The sequence below is a fragment of the Oenanthe melanoleuca genome, chromosome 1, assembly GCF_029582105.1.
Source record: "Oenanthe melanoleuca isolate GR-GAL-2019-014 chromosome 1, OMel1.0, whole genome shotgun sequence".
Taxonomy (NCBI): Eukaryota; Metazoa; Chordata; class Aves; order Passeriformes; family Muscicapidae; genus Oenanthe; species Oenanthe melanoleuca.
This window is the reverse complement of record NC_079333.1, coordinates 55,107,092-55,128,821: the sequence shown is the minus strand read 5'-3', so window position 1 is coordinate 55,128,821 and position 21,730 is coordinate 55,107,092. Positions and strand designations below refer to the sequence as shown.

The 21,730-nt window shown below is 35.2% G+C and overlaps 1 protein-coding gene across 1 annotated transcript in view; it reads right to left on the bottom strand.

Annotated features, from left to right (window-relative positions):
- Positions 1-21,730, bottom strand: part of VWA8 (von Willebrand factor A domain containing 8) — a 178,474-nt gene that overhangs the window by 112,599 nt on the left and 44,145 nt on the right. The window contains exons 10-16 of the mRNA XM_056484352.1: positions 16,078-16,209; positions 14,600-14,734; positions 14,442-14,519; positions 9,673-9,833; positions 8,439-8,552; positions 1,061-1,229; positions 673-750 (exon numbers count right to left, since the gene is read on the bottom strand). Of these exons, the coding sequence (XP_056340327.1) occupies positions 673-750; positions 1,061-1,229; positions 8,439-8,552; positions 9,673-9,833; positions 14,442-14,519; positions 14,600-14,734; positions 16,078-16,209 (867 nt within the window). The remainder of the gene's footprint in view (positions 1-672; positions 751-1,060; positions 1,230-8,438; positions 8,553-9,672; positions 9,834-14,441; positions 14,520-14,599; positions 14,735-16,077; positions 16,210-21,730) is intronic.

Sequence of the window (21,730 nt, the reverse complement as noted above, 5' to 3'; positions counted from 1 at the left end):
GACAATGGATTAGACTTGTACTAGTTAAGCTGGTGCTGCTGGATTCCACTAAAAATGTTTTACATTTTACTTACATCAAAGGCATGCTGTGTTTTAGCTGCCATAGGAATAATTTCTTTTTCTTTTCACCATGATTTAACTATGTTTTCTTAAAGAATTCTGTGGTCACTTTGTCAGCAGAACTTATTTTTCTTGACATTACTTCTTTAATAGAATAGCCTACAGCAGCAATACAGCCCGGAGTTCTGGAGCTTTCTATTTTCTGAATCTCTGCTGCTGCCCATTGTCATTTTATAATGACTACATTTTATGATGACTACAAAATACCAGAACACATGTGATTGTATTCATACACATTCAAAAGGCACCTCAGGCATGTTTCACTGTGAACCACATACCTAAACTCACTGATAACGTGCTCTGTTCTTGATTCTCTGGGATTTGTGTAAATTCCTAAAACTTCTGGAGATTCCAAATACATACACCATAAATCAAAGTATTTTATAGTATGCAGCACAGTAATTGCCAGCAATAGCTTTCTGGGGCTGGTTTTCCAATCAGGCAGCCTTTGAAATAACACTATAGCTTGGCATGTTTCACTAGCCTTTGTTAAGACAGTCGCAGCAGGAGATAGTAAATTCAAAGAGAAAAAAGAAATAAAAAAGGGCTCACGGTGGCATCATTTGTCTCCCGAAGCTTGTGTGTTACTGACAACAACTTTTCCACAGCAACACCGGGTACATTTGGAATCTGAAAGAAAAAGAGTATTAATCTGATATCTAAGTTCTGATATCCAAGCAAGATATCCAAATTCCACATAAGCAATAAACATAGAATTGGCACAGTTGCTTTATGACAAATGAGTAATTTTTATTACAGCAGCATTTAATATTAAAATAAGAATGATGCCATTAAAAGATAAGCAGGTATGTTGCTTTGATAAGCTTCAAAAATCAGCTCCTTTATGCTACACTGAAATAGCAATATATTTTATATGTAGCAAATGATCCTGTTCAGTATGCAATAGTCAGTAAGCACCTAAAGTATTGAATGCACTTACCATTTGTTTAATAATTTCAATTTCTTCACTCTTGCTTAAAGATCGAACATTATGAAAAAGAAACAGTGTCAAAAACTCTGGACCCAGCCATTGTTGGGTACTACTTCCAATGACAGGAGGTTCTGCCATGACCACTATTCTGAAAGAAGGATGGATAGGAAAGATTGACCTGCAAAAAAGAGTTTAGAAATGCATTACCTGGCTTAAGGAATAAATATTTAAGTTTTACAATACATGAAAACAAGATAAATTATTGTACTGAAACATATCATAGTATATTCAGATCATTTGCAATGCAACTTTAATTTTTTTTAAAAAAGACACAGGCTGCATAAAGCAACTTGTTTTTTTTTTTAATTTACACTTTTTTCTTATGCTCAGAAGTGCACCCAAGTCTCTTCATCTGTAACAGGACCTGCATGCCACAGGATGGACAAATATCACCAACTAAGCTACAGTTTACTGTGCTGTATGTCTGAAATGGGCACATCTCACTCATTTCATGGACTTTCACGAGTGCTTTACCTAGAACAGGGTGTTTATAGGCAATGCAGGGAAAAAAGAAGACCTACCAGAGCTGCAGTATTGAGTAACTTTTTTTACTGAATTAGACTGACAGAAAGGATGACACTGAAGAGATCTGCCTAGATACTGTGAAGAGCTGAATTTAGTAACAGTTTAGGAACATTCCCTTACAGATGCTCTTTGTGGTCCGTGGATTAATACGTCTAACTTCATAACACTCTTGAAAGTTAGGCTCCAAAGACCAAACCAATCTCTTCACCCCTGGCTCATTTTAGAGTCAGCATGAGGAGACAGGTCTCTTCAGTGGAAGATTAAGATTTACAAGAACTCCAGAATTGCCATCCCGGCTCCTTAAATAAACCAAGCACAAAAGTCTAGCCACTAGACAGTAGTCTGTCCCTCTCATATTCTATCAGCATCCCCCCAACCATATCTTCAAAGACATAATAGGATAGATCTTTATTTGCTTTAATTTCTCTTTGCCCAGAATTTTTTTCTAATACCGTTCTGAACTTCCCTTCTTCATCCTATCTGCCTCCACAGCTTCCTGTGAAAAAACACACACTGTTCCTGGCTGCAAAAGGTACTTTTAGTATTATTGCTTTTAAAATATTTATGGAACTGACTTCCTAGCTTAAGTCAGTGTTTCCCAGATCTCACTTGAGGATTTGGTAACTAAGAGTCTTGACTCCACTGAACATAATAGGAACTTGCAACACAAACTTAAATATAGAACTTTTAGATGTGTATGTTAGGGTACTAAAAGACTGCTGCCTTGGATTTTGATATCTTTGCCTTCTTCACATCTTTTGTATCCCTTATCTCTGTAATATTTTCACCTCCTCTGACTAGGCACTCATTGGTACTCATTAATCAGCACACCTGTAAGATCACAGCATCACACACACTCAGTGAATGGGCTGAGCTGAAAGCAACCCAGAAGGATCAAGTCCAACTCTTAAGTGAATGACCCATACAGATCAGACCTGAGACCCTGGTGTTATTAGCACCACACTTTGACAAACTGAGGTGTTTTCCAGAAGCAGCAGAAACAATGGAGGAACACATTAGATACAAAAACCAGTCAAATTTTGTGCAAGATGGGCCTGCTTTCATCAACTAATTTTATATTAAAATAGGGGATGTTCATTTGGAAAAACCAAGTGAAATTTATTAGGCAGTTTATATTGCTGTTACCATGTCATTTTTCATACAAATTACTGAAGACATAAATTGACAAACCTACAGAGCATGGTTGGCTCATCTGTACATCACAACAATAAACCTGTGATATAACAGGGCAATTACAGCAGTCTCTTGTATCAAAGCAAACAAAGGCAGTGGTATGAGTTACTCTCAGCTGAAAGTCATAAGCCTGGAAGCTACTCCCTGATTGATAAAAATAGAAAGAGATGTCTGAAAACATCACATGAAAGAGGAACCAGTGGGAATGTCACTGTCACTAAGCATAAAAGAAGGTATGGGAACATTAGCCAGCTTTATTACAGAAGAAAACATTTCCTAGATCAGATAAATATACCTTCAGACTTACCTTCCCTAACATTACTAAGAAAAAAAGCAACCCTCCTTCAGACATTCATCAAATTCCGGCCCTTATGCAATACCATAAGAGAACACAAGAAGGAGTCAGTTTTCAGGTGAAGGAATCATATTTCTTTTGTATAATTTCCTGGTAAAGGAATTGCATTTCTTTTGTATCACCTCCTAGCTACTGCCCTCAAAGAGCTTGGTGGGGACAGTCAAGGAGGGCACAGAAAGAAGTGGGAGGACAGCAGATGCAAAGTCAGGTTAAGCTAACTTGGTGATATCAGTTCAATTCAATGACATACCCTCTAGACTTGGGCAACATCACTGCTGCAGGTTTCCAGGCTGTAAACATGAATAGAACTATTTGGCTATTTCAAAAGCCTATTGTTTGGAGTTATGTTTGCAATGCTGAAAATGTCAGGCTAAGTGTATTATTAAATACCATAAACTATTCAGTTCTACAGTGCTCTGTAAGTTCCCATCTTCCATCAGCACAACTGAAGAGCTTCAAAGCTGTTCCATCACATTCCAGATCAAGTCTCAAAAAAGAATACAATATGGAGGGGCTCCTACATGGAGCTATACTTCATGGAAAAGAAATCTTTGACATGACAAGAAATCTTGTGGGTTTTACAGATGAAGATGAAGTAAGCATGTCTTGTTAAAAACTTGGCATCTTTTAAATTAATGAGCCTCACAGTGGGAAGATTTGATGTTAACTGATTCACACAAGGAGTTTCTATCCTCTCTATTAAACATTTACTGACAGTACAGGCAGCAAGGCACTTTCCTAATAAAATGATTGTCTTTCTTTTGACATCAATTTAATTTCAGCCAAGGATTACCACCATTGCTCTTACAATGAAAATCCCACACACTGATCAGGATGATTTTAGGAAAAAAATTCTTGTTATTGACCATGGTTTTGAGCAATTGAAGCTTCTCATTAAAAAATAGAATAGAATAGAATAGAATAGAATAGAATAGAATAGAATAGAATAGAATAGAATAGAATACAATACAATACAATACAATACAATACAATACAATACAATACAATACAATAATAAAATTAAGAACAGCATTTCTAATGCTATTTTTTGTAGGACCACACTATTTTTGGATATCTCTTCCTGTAACATGATTTAATAAATCTCATTTTCTATCAAATTTTGTAAGTTGGGAATTATTGTAACACTAGGACCAAAGTGATCTATTGTTATTTTCTTGCTGTTTCTTTTAAATTTCACCACAGTCTAACATTAACAGATGACAACTTTATCTTAAATTTCATTAAACTGGAAAAAAGCCAAACCCCTAAACAACAAATGAAGTAAAAGCTAAAAAATGTAAGCAATTAAAATTATTTTGCTTGTTAAATTCACTCCCTGTCACACTTAATATTTGTCTTATCTACAGTGTATTTCCTTTCAACATAACCACATGGAAAATAGTCCACTGTCTGCAAGGCATTAAAACCACCCATGCATTATGAGACACTTCTTTTAGTTTTTGAACTATCCTATTATGTACCTACTCCTAGATTTTCCTATAATAGCTGCCTTTCTGCTCACCACACCAAGGACTTAGCAATTGTATGTGTTGAGAGGGTATACTCACACAAACAGGTTGAATACTGCATCCTGAGACAAACACTGCTGCTTGATTTGTAAGGCTGTGTGCTACCTTTACAGTATCTGTCTTCATGAAGTAATGGATGATTACAGAAGAAATTCTATGTAGAAAACTTGGATATGCACACTACTTGGATACACTTTCTCTTACTCTCTGAACTTGTTCAGGGAAATGAATCATGAAATCATTAAATGAATAAGGTATCAGCAGCTATAATTTACTTCTATGTAAAATATCTTTAAAGACCATCTGTCACTTTCTCAAGGGCAGCTTTTTTTCTTCTCCTTAAACTCATAAACATGAATTCTTAGTTTCCTCAGAGAAGCAAATGTGTTCTATGACCATTTGCTAACTTAACTTCACAGCCAAACTGGCATAATAAAGAATATAGGAAAAAAGATTCTGTGGTCACACTAGTTACTTGGTAGTTTAGAGGCTTTCAGCAGGCCAAGGAGTATTCCAAAATGTCCCAAGGGCAATGCACTGTTTGTACTTGTCACTCCTGAGAGAGCTATTGTACCCACCAGCCTGAAGCCCTTCTTAGAAAAACACAATTTTTTCTACAGATGTAGAAATGTAACGAAGTAATAGTGAACATATTACTCAATGACAATAATTAACCTCATTTAAAATCAGAATATACTTTATTAGCTCTTACAAAAGTAATAAAACTTTGAAATGTTGTCAAAAACATAGCTTTTGAATAATAGTGCTCTAATCTGCAAAAACTGAAAACAATCTCAAAACTAAACCATACTTTCCTCTTTGTCCAGCACCACTAATAACATCATCATGGTTTAAGCACATTCACATTCTGTACTGTAATACTGTTTGCATTTCTACACAGAGGCATTTGACTTCTCTAGATCACAGTGTGATCTGAAATACCATCCCTTTAGTTAAAAAACCCAAGCAAACCTCTTGATGCTCTTCTTCTTTCTCTTCTACTACACATATGAGTATTCTGACTATTGAAGCACTAAAGATTAAAGGTGCTAAAACTGGAGGAGCATATTAATATTCCCTTATTGGAAAATTAGGTAAACAATGTGTCACTCAAACATTGCAGATTCAGTCATAACAAAACTGAGAATGACACCATATATTCTACAGGCCTGGCAAAAAGCAGTGTCACTGAAATTACTTTAGTCAAATCCAGCAAATCAGGATAAGTAAAGCTGTCTTTTATCTTCAGAAATCCAGCTAAAGCCACTAGTAACAGTTATTGGCATGCAGCAAGAGAGATTTCTCTCATCAATATAGAAAGCATCTCCCAGTTGTGATTTAGGCATGAATTTACCCAGCCAATCTGCTAATAAATTCATATTACAACATACTCTATGTAGCTTCTCCAAAGACAACATATTGCAGGCAAAGGAGAGATAGTGAGCATTGTTGTGATTAAAATCTGTGATTAAATCAGCTGTCAGTACCTCAGATATCATTTGATTGATTAATTCTGTTGGATTCTGCAACACTGGAAGGTACTGAAATTTGCAGTGACTGGTAACTACTGGTGAAAAGGATGGGTGGCAAGAATGAATACAGTCCTAGAACAAAACAGCAAATATTGACATTGCATCCTGGAGTAAGTTAAAAGGCAGTGATGTTTTCAGAATAAGGAAGGCACCAAAACCAGGATGAGGTCCTGGAAAACCTTCAGTCATCAAGGGCTGATGAGAACAGTACCCTCTCTATAGAGGAGTCATCCAGTGATGCCAAAGAAGCCCAAAGCCAAACCAAAGAAGCAGACACATGTTTCCATTACTTTAACCTAGCTTTTAAAAGTAAGTCATTATAGAAAACAAGGGCAAATTGAACACTTCACCTAGGAGGTGAGGATTCTCAGCAAAATGGACTTCAGATAATTCAGGAACACGAATGTTCATCTGCATCCAAGACGGTGCTAAATGGTCACACTGAGCTTCCAGATATAGGAATGTCTACACAATCTCTTATTTTCTAAGACTAAGTACTGTCTAGTACAACAGACACCCTTCACTTATGGATTAGAGAATGAAAACTCACCATCAGTAAAACAGATAATTAAGAGCTTAGCAACTCAGAAACCTTATATAACAAAATATCGAGGTGGTTAGATAAAAGCTGTACATTGAATCTGAAGGAAAGAGACAGCCTTTCAAGGAAAGCAAAAAAAACCCCAACTTTTGTAGCCTCCAAAGTAACCAGAACAATGCACAATTACCACTGAAAAGCTGAACCAAAAGATTACTCAATAAGGCTGAAAAGAAGGAAAGTAGATACAGAGGTGAAACAAATGAGAAGGGTTTGCAGAACAATCATTAAAGAAGACAGCTTGGACAGTGCTCATGGCCTAACAGATAGTGAAGATTAAAGGGAGCCCACTGCCAAAACAGCCATTGTTAGAACAAAAAAGGATGTGCAGGATCCAGATGTAAATCTCTATTCTTGTGGGAGAGATTTGATCCACTAGGAGTGGCAGCTCTGAAGATGATTGTGTGATGAACTGCCCAGGTTTTTGGAGTGTATTGGCAATGAACTAAAGGGTACTAGGCAAAACAATACAGCCACTGCCATTCTGCCTGAAAGCACCTTGGACAAGACCATGGACACAGAGCAGGGAGCAGACTGGCACAACAGATGTACTTCATAGTACAAAGTCCAATGCACAGTAGGGACACCATCTCAGATGGGCCTTGGAGCTTTTTTGCTGCTCTTTTCAAAGTCTGTGCTTAAAATCCTGATAAACAGAACACTTCCCTCATATACAGCTCTTCATGCCAATAAAACCAATGCAGTAAATGACCATCTAGCTTGGTGTATGGCCTCTGCAGACTAGATAGAATTTGCAACAAGAAGACTTAGAATGAAGTTTGAGTTTTTTGTTGGTTTTGTAGGGGCAGTTCTTGCCTGTTTTTTTAAACCCACTGTATTTTGATCAAAAAGGGAACCAGAAAAATGGAAACAACTAGGAAGTAAAAGAAAAGCAGCTTTTCTAAAGGGCGGCCTATGGAGGTCAAACAAAAAAATCAGATTCAGCAGGACAATTGAGAGAAAACATGTGACACATCACGAATGTACCCCTGCTATAAACCCATTGGGTGTCCTCAAAGCTTGGACACACACACACCCTGCAGCATAAACATGAGCATGGAGGTCTGACATAAAAAAGTATGGCCTCAGATGACTAGAAAACATTTCTATCTGTGGAATGTTTCTAGCAGACAAGTGGAAGTAAAGGAACAAAAAGAATAAGCATAATGGGTCCCAACCCATCCTTAGGATTTCCTGCCCCATATTAGTTGTAAATTAAATACCAGCTTTCTAGCTTATAGGGCAAAAGCAGTTTTTAACCTCAATTTAGCTTTATTTTTCCAAGACTTTTAATAAAATGTTCCAAAATTAAGTAATATATAGCTATTTTTGTACCTACTCAGAATTTCTCTTCAGTTTCTAACTCCTTCTCTAAAAGGATATAGAATGTTTTCCTTTTAGTTCATGCACTCTAAATATATAATTTTGCCATACTGCAATAGAGCTCAGGAGGAACCTAATATTTATAAGATTTTTCTCTTAGAAATTAGAAGGAATCAGTTTAACAGAAAAGCATTTCATAGTTTTTTTATTAGGGAAAAAATTATAAAATTGAAGTTTTGTTTGCATTCTATAGTCACAGCTGATACTTTACCTTGCCTGTAGTTTCTCATCAGAGAGCTGCAATTCTTCTTTTAAGTTCTGGTATCTATCTTCCCTTAACAATCTGGTGCCATCATATAGTGTCAGTTCTCTGTCATGTATTAGTCTGAAAATAAAGAATAAGTTCTATCTTGCCTTTGATTAATTTTTATAATGCGTATAACAACTAAGGGTGTTTTAAAAGGTATCTCAGTTAAAATACATCTCAGTAAAAAGAAGAAATTATACCAATTCAAGATGCATCCAGACATGGAAGTAAAATAACATATATAAGTTTTAGAGCATAGTCAGTCAACTTAGTTTAAAACCGTAAGGTAAGAATATGAAAAATAAAATAATCTGTCTTACCAGTGTGCATAAATTGCATGAAAATGCTTTTTTGTTATGCTTGTACCAAGTAATATACTTTCATTTCTTGAAATGCTCTCTTTCATCTGGCTTTAATGATTAACATACCTAGAGACCCACCTTTTATTTTGTGATGCAGAAGCTGATTAGCTATAATGCATGCACATGTCAGAACTAAAAATCAGAAAGGAACACTAAACAGATGAAAAGGAAAACACACAGGCAAGTATAAAACTCTATTCCATCCTTCTACATATATATATAAAATAAGAGAAAGAAGAAAATGCTTTTGCTACAACATGCTTTTTAAAGCTCACAATGCCCTTTGATTTGCAAAAGGCAGTATATGATGCATGCATATGAAATGGCATAAAAATTTGACCTGACAGTTTAAATAATTATTAACATAGTATTTGCTATTACTGTGTTCTATTAAGTTTAATTTATTTTTATTGAATTATGAAATAATGTTTAAAAATAGATTTTCGCAAACAATATAAAGTATGCCGTGTAACACATAACATGCTTGTTTAGAAGTATAATGCACTCAAAGTGTTTCAAATGTTTTCTGACATCCTGCATTTTAAAATTGTTGCACAAATATTGCTAATTTTTAGATTTCATTATTGTAGAATAAAATCTAGGTCATTCCGAAATTCAGACTTATTATTTTAGGCTTACAAAAAATTAAGGATTGCTTCTCATCTTAAGTAAAAAAATGAGCACTATATTCTATGAAACTTCAGTGCTCAGCTTGATCTTTACAGTATTCCTGAAGTTTCAAAGCCATATTCACCAGCAGGAACTTAAGATCTCAGTAGGCATGCACTCAACACACACATCATGTGCACCCAACTTATCCAAGCTCACACCCTGACCTTTGGAGCACAGCTAGAGTGCCAGGGTTAATTCGATGAATGCCATCAAGAAGAACAAGCTTTCCTTCCAGAGCTGCAGTGACAAGCGGCGACGGTCTCCAAGCAGTGTCTCCATTCGGAAGAGTGTACCTTTGCTGCAGCAAATCTCTAGCTGTCATATCCTGCAAGATCAGTCCATCAGAGGAATATATTTATGATCTATTCTCTTAATTTATGAGTACATGCTTTCCTCTTAAAAAACTGCATTCTGTTCTTCCCAAGAATATAAGAAGATTAGCAGAAAATCTTCAATTACTTTTCCAAAGAGTATTAGAAATACGCACACAAATCTACTCACAAAATGCAAAACAGTCTTTTGAAGTTCTAGACTTGCCAATATCACCTCTTTGAAACAAGAACAAAAACCTTTCTCCTCCCTGCCCCTTTAACAAAACATAAGCATATGACAACTTGTACACTTGTACAGCCCCACGTACAGAAGGGGGCAGCAATTTACACCTGGAGCAAACAAGAATAATTTCTTTCATATGGAAGTCACTCTAAAGAACAAAGATTTTATCATTAATCTTGAACACAAACCAGCATGACATTCCACCTCTCAGCAGGAAAATGCAGTGGAAGCACCAGAGAATAATGAACAGAGTAAGACAGAAGCTCATAACACAGAATTTATCAAAAGTACATAGTCTATCACAAAATAATGCTCAAAGAATACAACCAAAGACAAAATCTAGCATATCCTCCAGCACACATATTGTAGATGTTCCATTACAACAGGTAAGCACCAGAGAAACACAGACATAATAGTAATTTTATGATCTGGAAGACTAAATTCCTTCCTCAGGCTGTGCTGTGAATACAACACAAAATCAGATAAAAACATATTTTCTATTGTAATTGTAGCTTTTGCATATGTCTTTTTCACAACTATAAACCCTTTGAACTTTAAAGAATAAAAATAGAATACATTACGTCATATGGCCTGAATAATTTCCTTTTTCTACATTTCCTTAAAAGCCCTAAAATAACAGGACAAAGTCTGGTTCCTTCAGTGCTTCCACATTTATCTAATTAAAAGTCTCACAGTCAAATCCACAAAATATACTGTATTTTTACTGTTGTATTTCTATTGTTTTATGGCTATAGTCACTCTATCCTATTTTATTAATGAATTAGATATGAAACATTTTTATTAAAGAGAGAGAAAAATTTGGGTTTAGGACTTGCATAAGAATTGTGCATTCAGCAGCTAGTAAATGCTGTAATGAATACTTAACTAACACACCTTTGGATAATTCACCTCTAGAGAAATGAAAGAACATACAGTATGAGTTGACTGGGAACATGGTATGCTATACAGCATGCTCATCTCTAATTCCAACAATGAGAATCAAGCATTAATTTCATGCAGATAAACTCAGAAGAGTATTTTATGCAAATTATTTTCTGAACTATAACATGAATATATATTGTGATTTAAATGGTTGACTGAGATTTAGTTAAGGAATGATTAAAAAGGAATGCCATTACTAATACCTGCACAGCTTTTGTAAAGAATTTATTTTATGACTAAGTACCTGCCCAGAGATTTATTGTTTTTATTTATTTATGTTAACCCATTTTTTAGTAAATTTTATTCAAATAAAAAATTATATTAAAACCAATCTTATAGTACTCTAACACTAATGAGGTCTCCCTTTGGAAGGGAGGTAACTGAAGTATAATAATTAATTATTCCTCTTATTTTGGCAAAGAAATGGCAACAATATATTGCCTTGTGAAACAAAAAAAATATTTTAATTTTTAACAGTCATTATAACTTATGTGTTTTACATTTCGTTGTTTATTTTCTAGAGCAGTTTGTATACAGAAAAAAATATGTTTAGGAGGAAAAACAAGTGGGATAACTTCTGTTGCACTCCCTCTAGCAGCTATACCAACACAAGCCTCCAACAAGCCTCCATTTTTCATGGCTTTTAGTACTAATCATGTTCTTGGCAATTATGCATTAAGACTCTATGTTTCCTGCTTTTCATGCCAATTTGGACTCATCTTTTGTTAGTATTTCTCAAACAAAAAACTGGAAGGATTTGGTAAAGAAAAAATATGAGGTCAGGCATAAAAAAAAGAGTCCTAGAAACAAAAACACCACTGTACACAAACACTAGTGATGTGCTTACAAAACTGGTTTTGCTAGGGAAGAAAAGGAGCAACTTGCTGGAAAAACTGTTATAACATCACTTTGACTGTTACTTTTTTTCTCCTCTGAAATTCTGGGGGGAGAAAATATTTTATTTTAAGCAATTTGGACAAAAAGTTCCCTAGCTACAGTCCACAAAGCACTAGCTGGCCACTGCTTCTCATTTTCTGTTGCTTAACTGCATTAAAGTCAACTTAAAAACAAACCTTTTCTAATCAGGATGAGTTTCCTTTCTCAGCAATTTACCTACATAGAACTGCATATAATGAGAAATCCATATAATGATGTCAGATATCACAAATGAGACTGGAACTGCTCTCTCAACCAACTGTTAGTATAAGAGATGTTCTATGTTCCAAAAGGTTTGCTTTAGGTAAATTTGATTCTCACTTCACAACATAAAAGCTTTTAAGAGTTGTTTTTTCTGTGAAATCAATATTGAGAGCTACATCTTGTCACACTATTGAAGTCCTTAAATCAACTTCTATTTCAAAGAACGATGAAGCAAATATTAAAAGTAAAGACTATATACACACACACACATATATATACACACACATATATAAAAAAAAAAAAAATCCAAAATTACTTCAGTCAGCCTGAGGAGAAACAGTACTATTGCTACAGACCAAAGGTAAATGTCTCTCTACTCATTTTTATGCCTGCAAAAATTATCAGAAAGTAAATAAGAACCACAGAAAAAGAAAAGCCTCCTTAAGTTTAGAAATAGATTCAAGACAGTATTACGTCTCTCTGAAAAAAACCCGAAGACGCTTTTTTGAATGAAAGTAGAAAAAAATGCTAAATTTACAGCATTATCAAACTTTTCATAGTTTTCACTGATGAATTAGTGTATGAATTTAACATTTGTTCCATCATTATATTATCTTATTACTTTGCTATGCAAAGTAATATATAGGTTATAAAAAAAAAACAAATGCATTCTGAAATTCTATTTATAGTTCAGCTACATTCCATACTATTTTTATCCACTGCTTTTTGTAAAAACTTCTGAGTTTACATAACACTTTGTACATTAGGAAAAATTTATATGTATAGATACACGTGTGGATCTTAGCTTGGTTACACAGGAATTTACAGTGAACATGCAGCTCTCAGTCATTTATTTGCTTTATTGATACTGTTTTGATATCACCAAAATCCTTTCCATAAAACCCCTTTGCCCTCTGAGCTTGATCAGCTGGTAAAACCAAAGGAAAGGTTCACTTCAGTGGGAAATACCTTAAATCCTTTCCTAGATTTTTATAGAAATTACAGACCCCTTTCAAAGAAAAACGTTTACTAAATAAACAGTTGCATTGTCAGCTCTGCTCATGTGACTCCAAAAATGAAGCCTTCTGTTCATATTAGTTGAAGCCATACTAATTAAAGGTAGAGAGTTGAGAAACAGTGGCCATGTTTTTAAGCAAATAATTATTTAATTTTGCTGGTGAATACCAAATTCTGTATTGTGTGCAACAATACAAGAGTTAGAGTGTGCTTGCCATTCAGCAGGTTTGTCAAGTTACAGAAGTTCTTATTCTGGGATGATTTAAAACTATGTTTACAGTGACAAGTACAGAGAGAAGTACTCAGAGCAGCTCTGGCTCAGAAACTATACACCTATTTTAATAGGCCACTATACAAAAGATAGTAGGCACTGCTGGGAATCCAGGTGTATTACTATGAATATGACATAACACCGATGAGGACATGTAGCCCTGGAACCTAAATCTGCTCACACTCTGCCACATTAAAGCATAAGAAAAGGGCAGAAGTCACCCATGTGACTCCAGCTATGCAGGCAGTTTCAAAGTCTTCACCCTTATCAGCTGAATCCACATAGAGGGGGAAGGAAAAGCAGTGGGATCCTGTCTGGGGAGGTTCTCAACAGTACAGGAAAACACTAAATGGACTGTCTTTTTTCATCATCATCATCATGATCAGTATTTCTCTTTTCTATTTTCCTCCCACTTTTTCAACCCTTCAACCTCACCACCCATCCCTGTCAGTGTTTCTCCCTACATGCCAGTATACATTCCAATCAGATGCCATTTCTTCCCTTGGAGGTCTTCATGCTGTCTGGGAAAAAATTAAAACAGAAAAGGGATCAAAGAAAGAGACCAGCATGTTGCACTAAATCTGATGCTAATATTTTCCTGCAGCATTGCCAATTATCACTTAGAACTGTAAATCCTGTTATATTTGGTATATTTTGACTCATAAGGTCATAGGAAACCCTTGACTTTATATCTTATTTAAGCACTTTCATGCCTCAGGACTATGAAGAAAACCTTACACATGTGATCTCTGTGCAAAAAGCTAGCAAATTAATTAATTCTACTTTTAAATCTTGTAAGTTTTCAGCTTATGCCATGAGGTTAGAGTGCACTACAACCTAAGACAGACAATTCTTTCCAAACAAGTACTGAGTGACCACTGGCTATGACATTGCTCTTAAGTTTAACAGAGCTTGGGGCTTGCAAAAACACCCAACACCTTTAGTGCTGTGAGAGTCTCCATTTGAGATCATATTGAAATCATGATTATCAGCAGACAGTTTCTTTACCTGGTATAGCATGATAGGTTCTATGCTGTATCCCAGTATATCAGCAAACTCCTTCGCAATAACTGTTTTGCCACAGCCCTAAAAAGTTAAAAAATATTAGTTAGACTACATTCTAAAGATCATGGGGAAGAAAGGAGAACAGAAATTTTAATTCTTACTTTTCCTCCAATTAAACACATATCTTTAACCATATGGGATTGCATCATTTCTGCCAACAGTTGATTATGGCTGGAAGTCCTTATGAAAGTATCTGATTGAGAATGGTTTTTTAACATTCCAGTTCCAGCTGGAACCTATATAAAAAAAAAAGTAAATCAAAATATAAAAAAAAATCAAAAATTAAATAAGTTATATTGTGATAACTCTGAGCTTCGTATGAACTAGTTTATGCTTGTCCAAAACTACTGTAATATTTTGCTGATAATTGTCATTCATCAAACTTGAAACTGTCACTGTCACAAAATTAAACCACCTTTCTAATAGACAAATTCCTTCAACCACTCTTCCTGATTTTTTTTAAAAATGTGAATCAATACAATTACAGCATTGGAGTATGCAAAGAACTTCAGGCTGTTCATGAAAGAGACAAATAAAAAGTCACCAATATTCACTGCTCATCAGAGAAACAGGGAAGAGATAGAGCAATTATCATTGTGAAAATCTGAAGAAACTACTTTGACCCAAACTTTGAAGAGTTTCAATTGTTCACCATGTCAAGGTACTTGCTCTACATTTCCACCTCCTGCTCTAGTCTGGAAACAGTTTCATCTGTAAACTTCTTATGCCCTCCAGTTCAGAGAGCATAAGAGAGACATTCTGCAGAAGTACTTTCAGAATGTATCAACTGTAAATCAAATGAAAACAAAAAACTTTGCTTCAGAAAAGAACTTAATCAAGTTCCTACAGACTCAGCTTTTCCTGAAAAATTCCCATTTGCTGTTATTCCCCTTCTAATTTTGTCACAGGACAAACTCTCTTAGGATATTCCTCACCAATGTTATTATAATCTCTCGGACTCCCTCTAATTCACCTTCTCTACAGACTCTCAAGACTCTCCAAATTCAACATGAACTTCAAATTCTCAGATCAGCATCTGTTTCCTGAGTAAGAACTTATTTCACCACCTAGCAGGTCATAAACTTAATTGGAAGCAACTCAAACTAATCATATTGGATGTGATTACTTTGTTCCATTTTCCCAACATCCTGTGTCAGAATATTACCAAGCACTCATTAGATTTTATTTCAAGTGTAAACAAAGACAGACTATTGTTTTTATAAAAAGAAAAAGGGAAAGCAGCATTAAGACCATCTTAAGTACTCTCCACTATTCTAATCCAAAAAAACAACAACAACAAAAAAATTTAAAGGCTTCGTTTTCATCCAAACTGTAATGATTCACATGGAGGAAACTATGGGTTTATCTAGAAATAAAATCATGTGTATCCATAAACTTATATTCCAGCATCTAAATGTGTCTCAAATAAATACCATGTGTTATTCTACCAAAAAAAAAAAAAAAAAAAAATTCAGTGCAAATGACTTTAAGTATCAAGTGTGTCAAATTCTTGAAGAGACAAAAACTAGTTTGTGAGTTTTAAAACATAGTATAATTTGATGAATATATAATTTCATACCTGGAATGTCACTTCTTTTTCACCAATTTGGACAGTTACATCAGCTTTGAAGGGTTTGTTTCCATGTACACTTTCTACTCTAGTAATCTTCCTGGGAAACAAGTGCTTTTCTGAATCTTGAAGCTCAAAGCGCTGTAAAATTCAGGAGTGAGGAAATAATTTATTAAATACAACTTCCTGGTTTTTAAAACTGTTCCTTCTAAAGTAGTGCTGGAGCAATTCAGTATTAATAGCTTGTGAAGTCCTAAATCCATTTACTTCAACTTTTACTGCAGATACCTGTGTTCACATTCTTGATGGCCTATATAATTTTACATTTAAAACCAGAGCATTTAAAAGCAGAGAGATCGTGTACTTATTCACTGTAATGACAGATGGAAAGTGAAAATGTCACATGGTGACTTTGCCAAGTTCTTAATCTGTCTAAAAGAACACAAGAAATGAACCATAGCCTTTAGCATGTGTAATAATAGATCACCTATCTCTGCAGCTCATTACTGTAGATTTAAACATCTGACTACTAATAAAAATAACCAGCAAACATTGCATTTACTTAGTTTCCTAGCTGCCTCATACAATGAAAATTGAGGACAACCTGTACAAATTAAGCCTTCAGCATGTTCTGGGTATTTCAAGGACATGAAACAGGACATACTTTTCTCAATCCTCTTTCAAGTGTTATAATTTTAATTTTTGCTGTACATAGAAGGCACGAAAACCATTTAAAAATGTTCAGTAAGGAGAGTCATATTGGGAACTTTATGCACAAAAAAAAGCTAATAACTGAAACTACTGAATTCATAGAGCCATTTTATTCAACAGAGCGAAAGTTGAGTAAACAAGAGAAAAAGGAATACTGTCCAACTCTTTAGAATTCTTAGAAAACAGAGGATTTTTAACAGAAGTCATTAATGTAAAATCACTTTTAAAAGGCATATAGTATTATTACTACTAGGATTCATAGCATTGCCTATTTAAGTTTCAAAAGAAAACTGAGATGGATTTTTATAACAGCTTTTTCTCTTCATCACTTTGTAAATTTCCATTCTGGAGCAAAAGCCTACAAAAATACTATGTTTAAACATGTATTTAAGATAAACGTGCTTTAGTAAAGGGCTGCACTAAATTATATTCTTATTGTAACAGCTGAGTCTACTTCAGATACCATTAAATTCTTAAACAAGAAGAGAGGACAGGAATGCCTACTGAGTACTATCTCCAAGTATGATTCTAAGAAACTCCAACTAGCATTCTGTGAAAGCAGCTACCAAATGTTCTCACTCTTACCTTCATTAATAAATTGCAATATTCTTACTAAGATAATGGCATTTCAAATAGAGTCAACAGTGCTTATATACAAAATTGCCAACTGCTTGCACACAAAAGCCCTTACCAACAAGAGAAAATAACTGAGTGAGCAAGATTACCTGCACCAGCATCTGCTGGATACTGGGTAACAACGATTTAGAGACAGCAACAGCAGAACTTGTACAGAAAGGTCTTAGGAGTTTAAAATTTCTAAAGTCTTTTTTTTATAGGTTGGGGTTTTTTTGTTTGTTTGTTTGTTTGTTTGTTTGTTTTTGTTTTGGTAGGGTTTTGTTTGTTATTCTTTGTTGTTGTTGAGGGTTCTGTAGCATTTTAGACATTAAGTCAGGACAGTGAAAGAAGAATGTCTATGTGCAAATTTTTACTGAATTTAGACAACTTAAATTCATCCTCCTGAATTCAAATTTATCACATGTAATTACACAGATGTTGCTGAACTGAATACTCTAGTAATTTAACAACCTCTAGCAAATATTGCACTGACATCTGAACAGAACAGCAAACAAAACTGCTTGTGCTTTCAGACCAAGATGGGTCTCTTTGATGCAGCTCTTCATTTAGAATTATGATAGGCAGAAATGGATTTAGAGTGGCATAAAATGGCTGTACAACATATTAAATACTTAGTCTATAACATGTTCAAGCTGATAGCTGCAAAGGAAAAAATATTTGTGGTTTGAGTGAACAACTACCAAGCACATTCAGTATCAGAAAGTTTAAGAGATACTTGGAAAGCCAGAAGCAGGCAGCCTCATCGACTCAGAGGAAAGCAAAAAGAATAGATCAATCACCGAAAACCGGGGAAGTGGTTTGGCAGCTCATAATCGTCAGGCCATGTTCTGCATGCCTATGAACACATGAGAAAAGGCAAACTGTAGAAGCTAGGGAAAAAAGGAAGAGGAATTCTGACCACTTGGAAGCATCTAATGATTGGCAATATTTCAAAATGGAAAATGCAAAGAACACACCAGTAATCCAACTGGTCAAAAGAACAGAGAACTTAAATGAGCCCTAGCTTCAGATGACCACTCAGCTGAACCCACAGGGCAGCTAGGCTATTCAAAAGTGTCATCCAAAGGCTGGAAGATTCTGCATGGGAAGGAAAGAGAATTTTCCACAGAACCAGAGGACTGGACTACTTCACAAGGAGTAAAATATGAACTGTAAATGCAAGATGGGATGGATTGATATATGAAGTCTGACAGATTCCACTACAATGGTATGTATTGGCACTAAGAACATTTATTAATGCAAAACCCCAAAGATTATAAAATACTTTGGAAGGAGTAAGAGAGAAACAAATCCTTCCTTAGAACAAAATTTGCAACAGAAATATCTTAGAAAAGAATCCTGAAGAATTCTTTATTGTCTAGACATGAAACAGAATTACAGTCTTACAAGCATTCCTATGTACCGTGAGGCAGGGAAACAGTTTTCAATGTGGAGGTCGGGTAAGATTAAAGTGGGTGTGCAAGTAATAGAAGAATAAGTAAAGGCAACAAACAAACTTTTATTTGATATAAGATCAAGACAGTAAGCATTGAATTAATCAAAGCATGAAAAAGATGAAGAAAAATTCTAGGGCTTTAGAGTGAAGCTAAAAAGGGATATAGGCTAAAAGTGACTTGCTCTTTTATTAAGACAAATCTGTTCTGTATGTATTTTTCTAAAATCTCATTGAAAGATTCTCCTGATGAGAAGGTAAAAAAATCCAAACAGTAGGTGTTTCCAACACTGTGAAAAAAGGCACACAAAGATATGCTAGAATTAAAAGAGTAAAACCCAAACATCCAATGAATCTGGAGTAAAATACTAAAAGTTCATGGAACAATGAAGAAATAAGTATAGAAAATGTGGAGCCTCTTATTTGCCACAATGCACGGCTGAAATGAAGCCAATCAGTTTTATAAAAGCCTCTCAGTTGCATACAGAAAACTCCAGTGCTGTGGGAAACACATCATACATGCTTCAAGCTTATTGTTTGACAATGTTTCATTGGAAGCTGTTTTTGTTGAAACCAGTGATTTCTCTGTATCTCAGTCTTGCAGAAAAAAACAAACACGTTTTTACTTAATTTTTACAATTATATTTCAAATGTTCATCTGTCAGTCAAAATAACTTGTCATGTCAGTATTTCATCAACATACAGAATAATTTTGAAGGGCAAAATTCCAACCAACTCATATTTTCCTTCATCAGCTCTTCTGAATTAAGGATCATCTTTAAGAATCAGAATACAAATTGATACAGTTGTCAAAAGGCAGAAACTTCAAATAAGGGTAAACAAAGGCGCATCACAAAGTTCACTTTCATCAGAAAGTTTATTTTGGTACTTTTGTCCTGTCTGTCTGTGAACTACTAAGCTAGTGAACTAATGAAAGCTGCAAACTGTAGCACTTGTACAAATGCTTTTGTATGTTAAGTACCTCTAAAGACCACTGCTGATGCTGGATTAATGTGCAATCCTTAAATACCTTTTTTATGCAAACTGGAAACAAGGAGTTACATTTGTATCAAATTAAAACGCTGGTTGATAAACATCCTTTTTTCTTCAATATTATTCTAGGTGGGTCTCATCAGAGAGGAATGGAAGGGCAGAATCCCCTCTCTGATCCTGCTGGCCAATATGTCTTTGATGCAGCACAGGGTACAGCTGGCTTTCCGGGCTCAAAGCTCACATTGCTGGGTCACACCAAGTTTCTCATCCACAAATACTCCCAAGAAACTACCTTCACTGCCAGGGAAGGTATAAGTCAATATTTCACATTTCATTACTGAGAATTACAGATAAAGCCTAGATCTTGGTGCAGTCTCAGTAAGCAAGGTATACAAGGAAAGGATTTCTCCAAGTTGAAGATAACATTTGCAAGACAATGCTTTAAGAATATGATCTCTTCAGGAAACATACAGAGCATCTAATAGCTGCCCAAACTAACTACCGGTTTGGCATAACCAATGGCTATCTCACTTCTCAGCTCCAACAGCTGACTGGAAGGGAGGATATCCTGAAATTAGGGTATGTCATCAGCTATATGACTACATCCCCATGTCTGCCTCTGAGTCTGACACCTAAACTTTACATTCCGTTACCTGAAATTTGGGGGTTATTTTTCTTTAAATATTAGCCGATGTTAAGAAGTGATTGAATATGCAAATTAATCCATCAATGTCAACATGCTTCCAGTATTTTTTTTTTTTCAACTCTTGTTACCATCCAGTTAAGATTTCCTTTTACACGGAAAGAAGTACTCAGTGGCAGTTATTACCTGGATACTCTTAGGAAACCCATAGAAATAAGAAGTCTTGCTTTTGCTAGACTCTTCTCCCTCACCATTCTTAGAGAATGCAAAAAATAATCTCTCATTAAAATTTTATACAGTTTTGAAGCTGCTATTATTATAACATCATTATAAACAGATGTTCCTCAATACAACAAGTATTTTTCTGTATTTCTTAAGGTTCATTGCTTAACAAAATTTGTGGTGTGCAAATAGAATAAAATTCCAAGTAAGATTATATGTACTTGTTGACATAGTAAGTTTGTGAAGGTAGCGATGAGGAAGATTTTTTTCAAAAAGAGGAAAATAACACTGAAAAGTCTATTAATGAGGTATTTAAAGGTAGACTATTATTGAGAAAGATTTTACGAGCCAAATCAATCTGTCTTATACAAGAAGCAAAAGCATGCATAACACAAAGTTAAAGAAAAGAAAATTAAGCCGATGGTATTAAACACAAAGACATTCACCATGTGTAATTGAAGGAATAAACAAAATGACAAAGTATTGAAAATAAAGGCATATTAAGACTGAAGAGACTGTTACTTCTCTGTTAACAGATAAGAGTATTTCCACATGGATGATTGTTTTTATAGGCAACTTCAATCATCCCAAACTGTGGTGGAAGGAAAGCATGACACAGAACCACCAAATGGGTCAGGTTGGAAGGGACCACAGAGGGTCATCGGGTCCAACCTCTCTGCTCAAGCAGGGTTATCCTAGAGGACATGGCAAAAGATCATTTCCATATGGCTCTTGAATATCTCCAGTGAGGGAGACTCCACAACCTCTCAGGGCAATCTGTTCCCATGCTGGGTTACCCACACAGTAAAGTAGTTCTTCCTCATATGCAGGTGGAAGTTCCTGTGCAACAGTTAAAGGCAAGTGACAAATGACTTCAGGTCCTGCACTTCAGGCCATATTGGCTTATTCAGAGAAGTGGTAGGTAGGACCCCACAGGAGTCAGCTTTGATGGTTTAGAAAAGTCATTCAGGACAGCTTTCTAATCAAATGCAAGGACTGTCCATGCCAAAACTGAGGAAGACAAG